Source organism: Prionailurus bengalensis, chromosome D3 (genome assembly GCF_016509475.1).
Source record: "Prionailurus bengalensis isolate Pbe53 chromosome D3, Fcat_Pben_1.1_paternal_pri, whole genome shotgun sequence".
In the NCBI taxonomy this organism is placed as follows: Eukaryota; Metazoa; Chordata; class Mammalia; order Carnivora; family Felidae; genus Prionailurus; species Prionailurus bengalensis.
In genome coordinates this window covers 1,809,843-1,824,060 of record NC_057356.1, presented here as the reverse complement: position 1 = coordinate 1,824,060, position 14,218 = coordinate 1,809,843, and the positions used below count along the sequence as shown (strand labels likewise).

Genomic DNA, 14,218 nt, shown 5'->3' with positions numbered 1-14,218 from the left:
TGATTTTCTTAGTAGAACAATTTATTAATGGATATGCAATAAAATATCTCCCCCCAAAATCTTTCCAGAAATGACGAGACAGAAAGTCAGTTTGGTTTTGTTTCTCTGGCAGTTTTTTCTTTATGTAAACATAAAATATTTGAAGGAATGATAAAAGTAACAAGGGAACCCGTAAGTATAGCTTTTGTAATCTGATCTCAAACGGGTGCTTGGGGTCCATGCGTACAGCAGCGCTACCCGATGACTGACTTCGATGTTCTCCTAAACAGAAATCAAAAGGCTTTTCCTGGACTCCAACTACAGAAGCACAAGTCTGGTAAATCTCGGAAGAATGACCTGAACAAGGACAGTCGGAACCGTTGCCGGAGGCGAGCCTAACGAGCCAGAGCTGGAGAACGCGCCCAGCCGCACACAGGCCGCCGCCAGCAGAGAGCGCTGCTCTGCACGCGGACGCGATGACACAAACGAGTGCACAAAAGCTGTGCTAATGCAGGCACATGATCGCGAAATGTTTAAATGTCCTTCAAGGCGCGTCTCCGACTTGTGCACACATAGCGAGCGGACCCCGGTGACGGGCCATGTAAAGACTTTCTAAAAACACGCGTTGCAGCCAGAGCGCTCCTCTCCTAACTCTGAGCACTCAGCGGTGATCAGCACGCAAATGAAGTGCGTCCATTCCGATCCGAGTCTAAGCTAAGCCGTTGCGTGCATAAATCAGGAACGAGTGGAAGTCATAATCGTATTACGTAAAGAGCACAGTTTCCGGACCGCTCGACTCATTCACGCCTGCTGTGTGGAAGCAAGCGTGGCTCTGTCAGTTTTCAAGCCAACGTCAGGATGCAGGCACGCGCTTACACGGTCGATCGCATACACAAGTAATGAGAGCTTGGCGACATTTGGAACATCCTTCACACGTTCACCCACAGTCCCGACCAGCCGCCGTCTCCCAGAGGTCCGCTCCCTAGTAAGAGCCCACGCGTGATACACGTCAAAAAATGAACCGTATTACACTAAGAAACATCACCGCGCGATACAGATGTTTAATTATCATGGATTCCTATGAACTTTGGGAATCTACTTTTGCAGCTCAGCAGAACAGTAAGCACTTAACCAGGAGCATTTACAAGTAACCTGTACAGCAGTTTACATTTAGAGGAATTAATGTCTGGGAGTAAGTTCCTTGAGTTTAGAAAGTACTCAATCTCGGTCTCCTCACCGTCTTAAGTTCAGACCTTACTGACGTAGACAGGGACACACAAACCTTATTTCTAACGAACAGAGAAGAGGCGGTGGTCTCTCACGGGCAGTAACTAGTTTATTATCTCGGGCAGCGGAACAGGTAGGAGTGGGCCCAGTGCAATAATGGAGACTTTCCCGGAGGCCGTCAGGTGCATTTTTTAACCTTGTGAATCAGCATTAACAGAAGGCACTTGAAAGGCTTTTCGGGGGCTTTGCCGCCGATGTGTGCTATGCCAACGGCAAACTTGGTAAACAACTGTGCAAAGAAGGCTCTAGTCATATCATGACACTTCCTATTTACTTCAAAAGGCAATATTCGATATATAAAAACGGAGTAAATTAAGATGTTAATATATTAAACAATTTATAAACATTTAAAATTATCGATATCTTACAAAACAGTTCTGTGACGATACAAATTTTTGTTACGAACAAAACACGAATGAAACGGAGTACAAAAACGACTCTTAGTTAGCGTGTTAGCTGGGGGGCGGGGAGGGAGGAAGGCTCAGACCTGACATCTCATAGCTTCATGACATAAAATATTCCTAATTAAACTTCACATGTACTTTTAACACTGAAATACAAAAAAAAAAAATGAAATTTTCAATCATTCCTTATTTTAAGGCCACTGAAACAAGTTTCACATTGTTAGTTTTCGGTGATGTGCTCTTCAGAGTCCAAGGACGTCTGGGTTAGCTCGTCACACCCATCCCGCTCACGGACTTTCACTAGACGGGGCATCCTGTGGCGCCTCCCCCTGGCCCTCAGCAACGAGACCGGCGCCCAGCACCACACGTCACGGTGTCTGGGGCTCAGTCACGGGACGGGAGGGCGCGGGCTCGCCGCTCGCTGCGCCTGTGGTCTGACTCCAAGGACGGTGGCTCTCGGGATACGGTCGCTACGACAAGGTTGTTGCTAGGACAATTCCAAGGATCACAAGCAAAACGATTACACAAATGATAATGCACATCATTTTCTGCAAGATAAAGAGAAAAACATTAATTAATTCGCATAATTTGCCAGGTATCAAAGGAAAGAAATCGCTAATGTCATTTCTTCACAGAATTCTCCTGGAATTTGAGTTTAAAATGCCCAGGCCCCAGGTCACAGGACAGGGAGGGGCGGGGAAGCCAAGTTCCAGAGGCAAAGCACCGGGTGCCCATACCGAGTTAACGGAACTTAATAAATCACAGCAGGTGTTGCTGGACAACAACTGTGGGCCCCTGGGGGGAAGGCAGCGTCTACCTGGCACCACGTGGGGTCCTCAGCGGACACTTCCTACCGATCACACGAACATTGCGAGCCGCCATTCCTCGGACGCGCCGCACGTCTTTTTAGAACTTTAAACGAGTCTACTTCCCGTTTGCCGAAGACGGTGTCGCTTACACGCGTCTTTGCGCTGAGGCCCGGTGCGCGGACGCACGAAGGCAGCAAGCTCACTCAGCCCTCCGCTGCGCCTGTGGCCCAAAGCGGGCGGCACGGCACTTCTGTGGTTCCTCTGTCACGAACACGTGTCCTGCACACCTAGAAGCTACGCTACCTTCGGCTTGAGAGCCGGTCTCCTCCGGGGGACCGTCCGCGGGAGAAGGGAAGGAAGGCACAGAGATGACAGGCGGGCCGTCTGGGCGACCCTGCCTGAGCGCACGGCTCCAGGCTGGCGCACCAGCACCTCCATCAACCACCGCGCGCTCTGACGGTCTGCGTGGCAGGCCCCTCGGGAAACTTCCGCTCGGTCACCCAGGGACCGGGGAGCTGCCGTCGGGACACCCCCTCTCCGTCAGACCCGCACACGCGCCCGGCGTGAGGACCGCGGCCCGCCATGCGCTCCCACAGACCGCGCTCGGCACCTTGATCTGAGACGGCCTCTTCCTCGGGCTTCCCAGCAGCGGCCACCCCTGAGCTCCGGAGCCTGCTCACCGCACCCGGGTCTCCCGGGGAAGTGCCACCCTGGACGCGAGCTCTGACTTCCGGGGCCCGGGGTGCTGGCCCTGAGGGCGTCTGGGCCCCCCTCGCGGGTGCACGCCCTCCCCGCCGGCCCCCGGTGCCGCTCCCCTGAAGCCCACGCCGGCCGAGCTCCTGCACCCAGATGTCCAGCTTTAACAACCATTCTGTCCAGCGCCCTGCTGCCAGCTGCACCCACACGCGTGCCCCTCTCCTCGGCGGGTGGGGCGTCCTGGGGCGCAGTCCTGTCCGAGTGCAGGTCGCAGCGCCACCACCTCCGCCTCGTAGACACAAACGCGGCAGGGTGCGGGCTCTGCCTGCCTCCTCGGGCGGGAACGGAACGCCCCGCCCACGCCGCTGGGCGGTGGGCATTCGGTTACCCACCAAGTGCCTCCGGCGCAGGGCCTGGCCCACCGGGAGGCCCCCCTGCACCACCTGCTGAAAGAATAAATTACGTTTTCTAACGTGTAATCACGGACAGCAACCACTCGTGTATAAAAGAAATAACTGTTGGTGTAAGCTTTGGCACATTTTACCGAGGATCGTTTTGCGTTCGTATTTAAAGACACTAGGGTAAAAACCAGCCATCCGGGCCCACGGCCCAGACGCCCACTGCCCCCTGCGGGGTCACCCTGAAAAGGGGCGCCCGGGGAGGCTCAGTCGGCTGAACGACTGACTCTTGATTTCGGCTCAGGTCATGATCCCACGGTTTCGCAGACATGAGCCCTGCGTCAGGCTCTGTGCTGACAGCATGAAGCCTGCTTGAGATTCTCTCTCTCCCCGCCTCTCTCTCTGCACCTCCCCGGCTCACACTCTATCTCTCTCGAGATAAATAAATAAACTTTAAAACCTGTGTTCATTTAACGGCATTACCTAACAACATCGCTGGGTCCAACCTAAGAACGAATTTTAATCTTTAGTGTAACCTACATGTTATGACCACTAGGAAAAATTAAGAAACCACGTATTTTTAAAATTATACAAAAATAGCTCTTAAGTGCTATTACCCTGACAAAGAAAATCATACACATCATTTTTCCCAGCACCAGGAAAGCCACACAAACGGGCTGTCCCAGGCCGAAAAGCAGTGGCGGGACCTGGCCGCACACGGGGTCCCTGTCTCCCGTGCTACCTCCCTTTGCAGAAATAAAGGGCCGGCCTGGTGTCGCAGTCGCTTTCGGCAGGAGACAAGGAATTCCTCAAGGACTGCCTGTCACCGTCCTGGCACCTGGCACTGCAAAACGACAGTCGAATGGCCACGGCAAGACACCCTTCTCAAGGGACACGCGTGGGACAGCATTCCTCGGTCACGCGAGGAGGGCGCTCCCACATGGGGAGAAAACCAGGGGAAAACACAAATGTACCGGAGTCTGGAGAAAGGGGACAGTCACACAGTGAACAAAATAAAGTCGCTTTCGTCAACGACGGAGACCTTCTCTCCCCAGAACGTTGTAAACTGACCGGCAGGCTGACAGCACAGGCTCGCACGAGAGTCAGGAGGTACCGGAAAACGGACGGGACGCCAGCTCGTGGAACCCAGGGAGATGGGAGGATTTTCACCCCCGGGCTTTTCCAGAAAACTCCGGTTCCCTTCCCTCCAAGCCAGTCACACCACAAGTGGGGAGGTCTCACAAAGCAACGGTTGCAAAAGCGAAAACGTCAAAGGTGCGTTAACCCGCGAAGTGCTGGCCAACGGAGAAGGCACCACCATACTGTGGCCGCTACATGCAGGGTGACCAGCGGGCCGGGGGCGCGCCTGCCATGCCAGGCGGTGCGAGCGCCCCGGAAGCTGCATCGGGCCGCAGGAGGAGAAGGCCCCATATAAAGATGCCCCCCACCCGCCCGTTCACCCTCCGTGCGTGCAGCGGCGGGACCGGGCTCCGCTCCGCTGGCGGCTGGTATTACTTTTAGGTCAATGAGGACTGGGCAAGCATCACTGTTAGCTAATTGGCAAAGTTAATAAGTACATTAGTTGATTAGTTACTTACTGCCTCGCTGGCAGGGGGGCACGCACACTGACGTTGTCCACACCATCATTTGCCAACCGATAAGCCAATAATTAGAGCAATTACGGCAACCACAGCCACTGACACAGCCACAATTATCCACTTTTTCTGTCAAAGAAAAGCAAGCTGATTACATCGTGGTAATTTCATATCGCCACATTAGAAGACCTCATTCAGTGAAAATAAAACGATCCACGGGAATCTCTTAACATGCAAGTTACAGGACAGCTAATTAATCATTTAGCAGCTTTTAGTTCTTAAAAAGGGTGGTTTTTCCTTGAATAAGGTCAGACTGTTTGGAGACGGTTCTAGAAGCCTTAGGACCAGCAGTGAGCGAGCCGCAGGGTCATGGCGTGCGGGTAAGTTCTGAGGGGCTGAGACGCACGCGTGCTGTTCTCTCACCTCCCACACGCACAGCCACGGGCCCAGCTCAGGAAGGAAGCTAAGAAGGCAGCAGCCCATGTGATCAGCCCCCGCCCTCCTTGGTCCCGTTTGCTCGAGGTGGCGGTGGACTCCTCCACGGCTCCCGCCAGGCCCCAGAAGATAGATCGCCCGCCCAGGGAAGGGGACGGTCACCGTGTGAGTGGCCGCGGCCGCGGGGCGTCTGAGAGCAGGGTGACAAGTTCAAACAGGCAGTGTGGGTTCACAGGTCAGGTGTTCACGGACAGAGGGGTTAAGTTCGTTTCTGAGCGGCTGACACTCGCCAAGGACGGTGAGGCCTCGCCAGCAGTCAGGGTGGAGACGGGTCACGGCACCGGCTGTTCACAGCGGTCATCTCTTCACTCAAGTTCTCGCTGGCCGGCCCGCTGGTTGGGTCACGGAGAAGCGAAGAGAACCGCCCTCTGCCAACGACTCTGTCACCGAGTCCCCCGCGCCCGGAAGGAGGCTGAGAACTTGCCGCGTGCGCCTCATCACCTCACGTCCTCTGGGAGCGTTTGGAAAAGCGGGAACACGGGGACGTCGGCGGCCCTGCCTCCCGTCTCAGAGGGAATGACCACGTGCAGAGGCACCCCAGGAGAAGCAGGGCCCGGGCTTGGCCGGCTGAGCCGAGCCCACGCGTGCCTCCCGTCCCGCGTCCGCGTTCAGCCCGCACGCTGACTCCTCGCACAAACTGTCGCCCTTCCTCTCTCCCCGGCACCCCGGAACCGCCTCTTGGTAGGGCCTTTGTGGGCGACGGGCAGCGGGCAAGCAGGCTCCCAGGAAGGCAGGTGAGCCCGCACGGCCGGCCCGCAGGACGGGGCAGCACGGCGGGGGGCTTTGTGTCCACCTTCTGCACTTGGGGGGGTGGGGGGTGGAGGAAACCCAGGAAATGCGGGGAGAGTTGTCTTGTCCTGGAGTCAGGACTTAACTTCGTCTCTCTGTTGTGTCCTCACAAGAGCTCTGCCCACGCACAGCACACTCAGGATTCACACAGTCCGACTCCCAGAGCCGAGCGGGGCCGCTACAGGTGCCTTAGGCCCGGTCTCGGGAACTCTCTGCCTCCGGACCAGACGCGTAGCCAGCAACCCAAGGAAAGAATCGAGTGTTCGCTGCACAAAATGCGCCGACGGCTTTGAGAACCTCCAGTCCCGTTAGCTCTGCGTTACCCGCCAGCTGATGGCCCACGACACAGAGGACTCGAGAATGGGAGGCGGCCAGGCTGTGGGTTTCGTTGCTCGGAACACAGTCACGGCACGTTCACCGAAACAAACTCTAAAACCTCTTAGCAAAAGAAGCGCTTCAGTTGTAAAATGAAAAAAGAATTTAAGCAAGCATTTATTTCTTGGAACAGCTATTAAGTCGGGCTACATCAATAAAGAGAAATGAAGAGAAAAATGCGCTTTAAGTCTTAAAAACCAAACTCACCCTTCTAGCTTTGCTGTGATATTTAATCGCCTTTTTCGTTTCTTCTTTAGCGTGTTCTACATAGTCTGTGGCGTTCATAACGTTTTTTTCTATGTTGTTGATCATTTCGCCCTAGGAACAAAAAGTTGCAAGCTTAGAGGACATTCTCCCGCGACTTGAGCGCGTACCCCCAAGGCCGCCACAGCACCAACGACATCTTCACGTGAACGCAACGTGCACATGACGGACACCGAATGTTTTTCACGTTTACGAGAACATGAGAACGTTACAAATGTGCCGACGTGATGATCAAAATGTAACTTACGCTCTAAAAAGCGTGAACAGGGGTGAGAGGGACGGGCCACAACGGAGCACATTCTGAGACATGCTTTTCCACGTGCGCCCCTTGTGACGGCGGGCGCAGCCAAGGAGAGGCAGCTAACTCGAGGCGAGACCAATCTCTTACTGTCACCACACACACACAAGGGACAATGACGTCCTTTCTAGTGCATAGGAACTTGTGGCGATTTCTTTAAAACATCGGTCTGGTTGACACTAAGTTCGCCAAGTGAAGGGAACCGTGGCGCGAGGCGGGCGCAGGGAGGTGGCGGGGAGGGGAGACCGTACCTGGCTCTCTGTCCACAGCAGACACAATCTGCGGCAGTGACGGCGCAGCGTTAGGAGAATGACGCATAATTAAGTCACGTGCTCACCAGCTCAAGCTTACTAGCGTTTTGACTACACAGAGTTTGAATTAGGCGAGTCAGTATAACGCGTCCCTAACCGCCTTCTAAAAGCAAACAACGAAACAGAGCTGAGAATATGGCCATTTTTCTACTGGAGCTTCACGCGACATACTTGGCGTGGAGCCATGATAATTAACGCCTGCAGCACGCTAAAATCTTCCACGATTACAAAAGCAACGCGGTGCCCTTACGGCCTAGCCGCTCCCCTCGGAACGCTTCCGGAGAAGCAGCTGGCAGAAACGACACACTGCTTGTGTGGCCTCGGCGAGGGCTCCCCCCCGACCAGAGAGGGGGGGCCTGCCCGTGGCTGCTCGTTTCCCCCAGCAATCGCACGGTATCTGAGGTTTTCACGTCCTTGATGATAAACGTCTTCCAAAACAGTGGTCTTCGCGAGGTCGGTGACCCACGTGGAGAGCGAGTCCCGCACGCGGGTGGGTTTCCTGTCGTCCTCGTACGACCCAGAAAACAAGCCGGCCAGGGCTTAAGCTTCTCCCGGGCCGCTCCTGCCAGAGCGCACCCGAAACCAGCCTGCCGGCGAGTGAGGACAGATCTAGCTGAGAGGTCCGACGTGGACGCTCCCGGGGCACAGGCGTCAGCTGAACCTGACCCCTGAATCCGCAAGCGGCCGCGTGCAGGCCTCACTCGCTAGTGCGAGTGCCACGGAAGGCCTGACGGAGACTCACGGGAGCCAGAACAAACGTATCCACACACCTAACGGGAACACGTCGGCCCGTGGTTTACACCAGATTTCAGGTTTAAGAACTGCCTACACTGCTTCCATCGTCTCGCGGGGGAACCTTCACAGCCCCGGGGTGGCCCGCCCTCCCGGCCTGAGCACGGGACAAAGAACACCACGCAGAGAGCGCTCTGTGGCAGGGAGTAGGCCCCTCGGGGCCTACTCCTCTAAAGGCTTCTAAAACCTCTCTCCCAATTATTGTTCTAATACACGTTCCTTGTAAAAACGTGAAAGTACACGTGTTTTAGAGAAGAAACCTAAAATCCCCACAGGTGCACTGTTATTGTCTGAGTTGGTACATTTCTTTCCTTCTGTGCACACTGTCCTATGGAGCCGAGTTCATGCACGTACACATGCATGCGTGTGTTACACACGACCGTATCTATACAGATGTGTATAAACACACGTAAGATTGTATAGCTCCCTCTTCACTCAAGACTCCAGCACGATACCTGCACATCTCACTAAAAATCTCCCTGACGAAAGTCTGCCGCCCGTGGCCACCTGGTAGGTAGGCTGTCGTGTGGACACACATAATGCGAGTGAGTGAGCCACGGCCTCAGACAGATGTTTCCAGCATCTGTCTCACGAGAATACTGCACTCAGTTTCCAAATGTGAAGAGCGGATCCGGAACGATGGCTTTCTCGGGTACCTGCACCCGACACTTCACCAACACCAGGCGTCCGTCCCAGACAAGGGAAAACGTGTGCGTTACCTGGGTCTCAACGAACATGGCCATGTCCGTGAACATCTCGTGTAGCTCCCGGATGCTGGTCTCCAGCTTCATGATGTCCTTGTGACGAGACTCAATTTCATTGAGAGCTTGTCTAGTGATCTGTGAATCTGATATAATCTTGGGGAAACAAAGGCAAGAGAGAAATACCGATGAACTCAGGGCACTCGGGAGAGAAAGCACAGGCACGGGAATGCGGCCGCAGCCCCCCAGGCACTCACGTCTGCGGTGAAGACCGAAGGGCTCCCGCTTTCCAGCATTTCTTCCAGCTCCTCGTCGGTCGTGGTTCTCCCAGCTGTGAGACGAACACAGGCCCCACTCAGAACGAGCCGACACTTACAGTGACCGTTCGGGGGCGCCTGGGTGGCTCAGTCGGTTAGGCACTCGACTTCGGCTCAGGTCATGATCTCACGGCTGGTGAGTTCGAGCCCCACATCGGGCTCTGTGCTGACAGCTGGGAGCCTGGAGCCTGCTTCCGATTCTGTGTCTCCCTCTCTCTCTGCCCCTCCCCTGCTCATGCTCTGTCTCTCTCTCTCTCAAAGATAAACATTAAAAAAAAATTCAAAATGACTTCTTCAACCAGAAGTTAGCAACTAGACCTGAGTTAACCTTTTTTTAAGTTTATTTATTTGAGGGGGGAGGGGCAGAGATAGAGAGAGAGAGAAAAAATCCCAAGCAGGCTCCAAGCTGCTAGCATAGAGTTGGACGCGGGGCTTGATCCCACAAACTGTGAGATCATGACCTGAGCCAAAATTAAGAGTGGGGACGCTTAACCGACTGAGCCACCCAAGTGCCCCAGTTAACATTTTCAAGCAACATTGTTCTAATCTTTCAAATATGCTTTCTTGGGTGAGTGTTAATGATGAGAGAAATTAACATAAGACTAACAAGCAGGAAAAACTGGAAAACTCTCATAAAAAACCTTATAATTGGAATGAATACAAAAATCTAATTTTAGTAGGAATGAGAACTCTAAAAAGGGCGTTGACACATAATTTTTTGGCACGCTGGCTTTCGTAAAAGTCTAATTCTGGCTCATGGAAAGAGAATACCAACCAACGTATGTTATCAGCATTTATTAGAAGATCGTAAATAAAGACTGAACATTAGAATCAGACGCTTTAATACTTGCTATGTTTTGGTTGTTATGTATGTTTCCTTGAGTTGAACGTATTCGTATTCTCTATGAAATACAGTCACAGGTTTTTGGAAAAACTCAGTTGACAATCGTCACGTTTTACAATTTGTGTCACACATAAAAAAAGTTAAATGAGGAAACGTCATGATTACAGCATTCACGGCAGCATTATTCACACGGCCACCACCTGAGCCACAGACACACGGGGCCCACGCACACAGCACAACACAAGTCATCCGGGAAAGAGGGGACATGCCAGCCGCGTCAGTATGGCCGAGCCCTGAAAAATCTAGGTTAGGTGAGGGAGGCCAGTCCCAAAAGCCCGTATATTGTATGGTTCCGTTTACACGAAGCGTGCAGAATGGGCAGATCTGTGGAGGCTGGTGGCGCTCGAGGGCTCCGGGGAAGAGGCACGGGGAGGACTGATGACAGGGGCAGTTTCTTCCAGGGAACGAAGATGTTCCAAACTGGACTGTGTGGACGTGACAACCACGGACCTGCCCACTCTGGAAATCGCTCGTGTGGCACGTTAACTGGATCCCAAGAAGGCTGGGGAGATGCCATTTAATGAGGTTCAAGTTCACAGCTGTTCTGGGCTCCCCGACCCCGGGGGACACTGCACCCGTCGTGAGGCCGTGTCGCGGCCGAGGAGCCCCGGTCTTCTCCAACAGGGAGCGGACAGCGAGCACACCGGACTGACCTTCCTGCGGTCAGCAAACTGCCTTCTGCCCGGCGGCAGCCAAGCTCCATCGTCCAAGGGGGACGGCCGCACAGACGTCCTTGAAAGACCGTCTGGAGCAAAGGGCAGTCAGTGTGAGGCCCACAGAGAATCGTCTCCCAAGGTGGGGCAGGGGGGCTGGGGGCAATGGAGAGACACCTGAGCAATTGATGGCTGGACGTTTCCCAAGTCTGATTAATACCCTAGGAGCAATGCCAGTTAGAACGCAGTGCGAGGCCGCCCGGGGGGCTCCGTTTTTAAGCGTCCGACTCTCGATTACGGCTCAAGTCATGCATGATCTCACGGTTCGTGAGTTCGAGCCCCGCGTCGGGCTCTGTGCTCACAGCGTGGAGTCTGCTTGGGATCCTCTTCCTCCCTCTCCGGCCCCTCCCTCTCCCTTGCTCGCATGTGCACGCACGCTCTCTCTCAAAAATAAAATAAATAAACATTTTTAAAACCAGAAAGTAATTTAAAGTCCACTCACCAAGGATTTTCTGAGGGACGTAAAGAAAACGTTTCGGTGACTCAATGAACAGGAAGCTCTGGAAAAGCTTTAGGCTTTGCAATATTGGCAAAGACAGAGATGAACTACTGTTTTGGAGCCACAGAACTTTCACGTCAGACCTTAAGAAAAGGACCTTTTGTATCAAAACAGCATTTTCGTTCACTCACTGATCTCCAGCTGGCGCTGTATGCGTCCTTTGCTCCGCTCCCGAAACAGAGTCTGGGCCTCGTTGTAGTCCGTCATGACCTCCACAAACTTCCGAGACAGTACTGAATGCTATTAACACGGAAACACGAAATTAATACACAACGTTCACTTCTTCTGTAGCAAGTGAGGCACAGAAACCACAACGGTCACACCTGCCCTTCAACTGGACCCGAACGGGTGGCAGCCAGCTCTAGACGGAGTCCATCCCGGGACGTCACGCGCGTCACCCGGCTTGACTCTCACAACAGCCCCCGGCTCACAGACGGGACACCTCCCGCTGAGCGGACGTGGCCTGGCACCCACACAGTCAGGCAGAAGCGAGCAGCCTGGACCCCAGTGTAGGCACCACAGACCCCTCACCCCCAAGCCCACAGGGTTCGGGGAATTCGGACAACGCGGGCCCGCAGCGTGGAATCTTTTCTTCATGATAAGGAGGTCACCCAAAGATACCACGACCTTTTACACAGAGATGCTGTACGGATTCATGTGACGTAAAGACAAACTATTCTGAATCTGAAAGGGAGACAGACAAGAGGCCTGTGCTCACTAGGCCGACGACCAAACCTGAGTTCGTCGTATCCGGAGATCCACTGAGGTGCGGTCCCCACTCTCATCCTGATCAAAACTCTGCTCGATAGCTGGGAATGAACAGGAAAAGAGTCACCTTTTAAACTAAACAATGGATGTTTCTCAAGCCAAACCTCAAACTACTTTTCTTTCTTATCTTTTCGATTCCTCATAAATGTATGCATCTTGGCAACAATCATCCATTGTTGATAATTTCACAAAACAAAACCGGGTGTTATATCTTAACATTTCAAAGAAAAACAAAAGACAAAACAAAACGCCCGACTCTCACTGGGTTTGGAGAAGTCAACTATCAACCGACAGGAAAGAGAGAGGAACTTGGGTGACATCGGCTTTAAAGCCCTGAAGCGTAGCAAATTCTGATGCACGAATGCCCTGGTTTCTCCAACCAAAAGAAAACTTCCAGGGGAAGATGCAAAGAGAATTTGAGTTTTAAAAACTTGGGGCGCCTGGGTGGCTCAGTCGGTTGAGCGTCCGACTTCAGCTCAGGTCATGATCTCGTGGCTCGTGGGTTTGGGTCCCATGTCGGGCTGTGTGCTGACAGCTCAGAGCCTGGAGCCTGCTTCGGATTCTGTGTCTCCCTCTCTCTCTGTCCCTCCCTTGTTTGTCTCTGTCTCTCTCTCTGTCTCTCAAAAATGAATAAATGTAAAAAAAAAATTTAAAAACTTGAAGTGACACGTCACCAATCACAGGGTAGGGTCCTTATTGGGAACCCAATTCAAACACACTGTGAAAAGAAATTCAAAGATCACTGGGGACGCGTGCATTCCCATGGGGTATTTCGTGACCAATAACCACAATGATCTGACCTAGATATAATCACGTCACTGTGGTTGTACTTTTGGGCCAAAATCCTTCTGTTTTCGAGTACCCTGGAATCCACACTGATGAAACCACCGTCTGGACGGGCTTTGAGCCACCTGGCAGGTAGGAGCCCCTGAGCCCCTGCATGGCGCACAGATGAAGGGTGTGAATGGTGGCAGCTGGCGGTCACCCCCCGGCTCCCACCTGTCTGAAATGTCCCCAAAACAGTTCTTTCCCATCTGCAGAGATTTCCTGGATGTGAACGCTCTTTTGTAACAATTAAATACAATGTGTCTTTCCAGCAGACCCCTCCCAAAAACCACCTGTTAGAGCTGAACCTCCAGCTCCACAGAGGCTAAACCCCCGCGCACTTAGCGTTCAACAGAACCTAAACGTAAAGGATTGAAGAAGAACCCGTGATTCGTGGGAAGGACTGTTTGCCTTCTCACGTGTCTGCAATTTGGCCACAAGCGTGTCCTACAGACACGCCTCTGTAAGAGGTCAACCCTTTATCAGCAAATGCTTGACCTTGTTGAATATTCGTGCTTCGGTCCTCAATATGCCAATTAACAACCATTAGCTTGAGCCCCTGGTCCTCGGTCCTCCCAGCCGGCAGTTAAAGAATTCTCGACTCGGGGCACCTGGGTGGCGCAGTCGGTTAAGTGTCCGACTTCAGCCAGGTCACGATCTCGCGGTCCGTGAGTTCGAGCCCCGCGTCGGGCTCTGGGCTGACGGCTCAGAGCCTGGAGCCTGTTTCCGATTCTGTGTCTCCCTCTCTCTCTGCCCCTCCCCCGTTCATGCTCTGTCTCTCTCTGTCCCAAAAATAAATAAACGTTGAAAAAAAAATAAAAATAAATAAAAATAAAAAAAAAATTCTCGACTCATGAATAATTTACAGACTTGCTGTTCCAAATACACACAAATAATTTAAAGTGCCCATCGTGTAGACGTTTAGAAATGTGGAAGAACAGAAAGTGATAAAGGAAATAAAGACGAGCCACGTGCTGCCATGAAGGATCAAACGCAGCC

The 14,218-nt window shown here is 53.0% G+C and overlaps 1 protein-coding gene across 5 annotated transcripts in view; it reads right to left on the bottom strand.

Moving 5' to 3' along the window:
- STX2 (syntaxin 2) overlaps window positions 1-14,218 on the bottom strand; it is a 36,089-nt gene continuing 21,871 nt past the window's right edge. For 2 of the 5 annotated variants that reach the window (XM_043557283.1, XM_043557286.1), the window contains exons 5-11: window positions 12,362-12,435; window positions 11,758-11,866; window positions 9,451-9,524; window positions 9,212-9,349; window positions 7,035-7,145; window positions 5,172-5,297; window positions 1-2,218 (exon numbers count right to left, since the gene is read on the bottom strand). In XM_043557283.1, the coding sequence (XP_043413218.1) occupies window positions 5,217-5,297; window positions 7,035-7,145; window positions 9,212-9,349; window positions 9,451-9,524; window positions 11,758-11,866; window positions 12,362-12,435 (587 nt within the window). In that variant the 3' untranslated portion in view covers window positions 1-2,218; window positions 5,172-5,216. Of the gene's footprint in view, window positions 2,219-5,171; window positions 5,298-7,034; window positions 7,669-9,211; window positions 9,350-9,450; window positions 9,525-11,757; window positions 11,867-12,361; window positions 12,436-14,218 lie in introns of those variants that run through there. The other 3 variants (XM_043557287.1, XM_043557284.1, XM_043557285.1) reach the window with 3 other exon arrangements.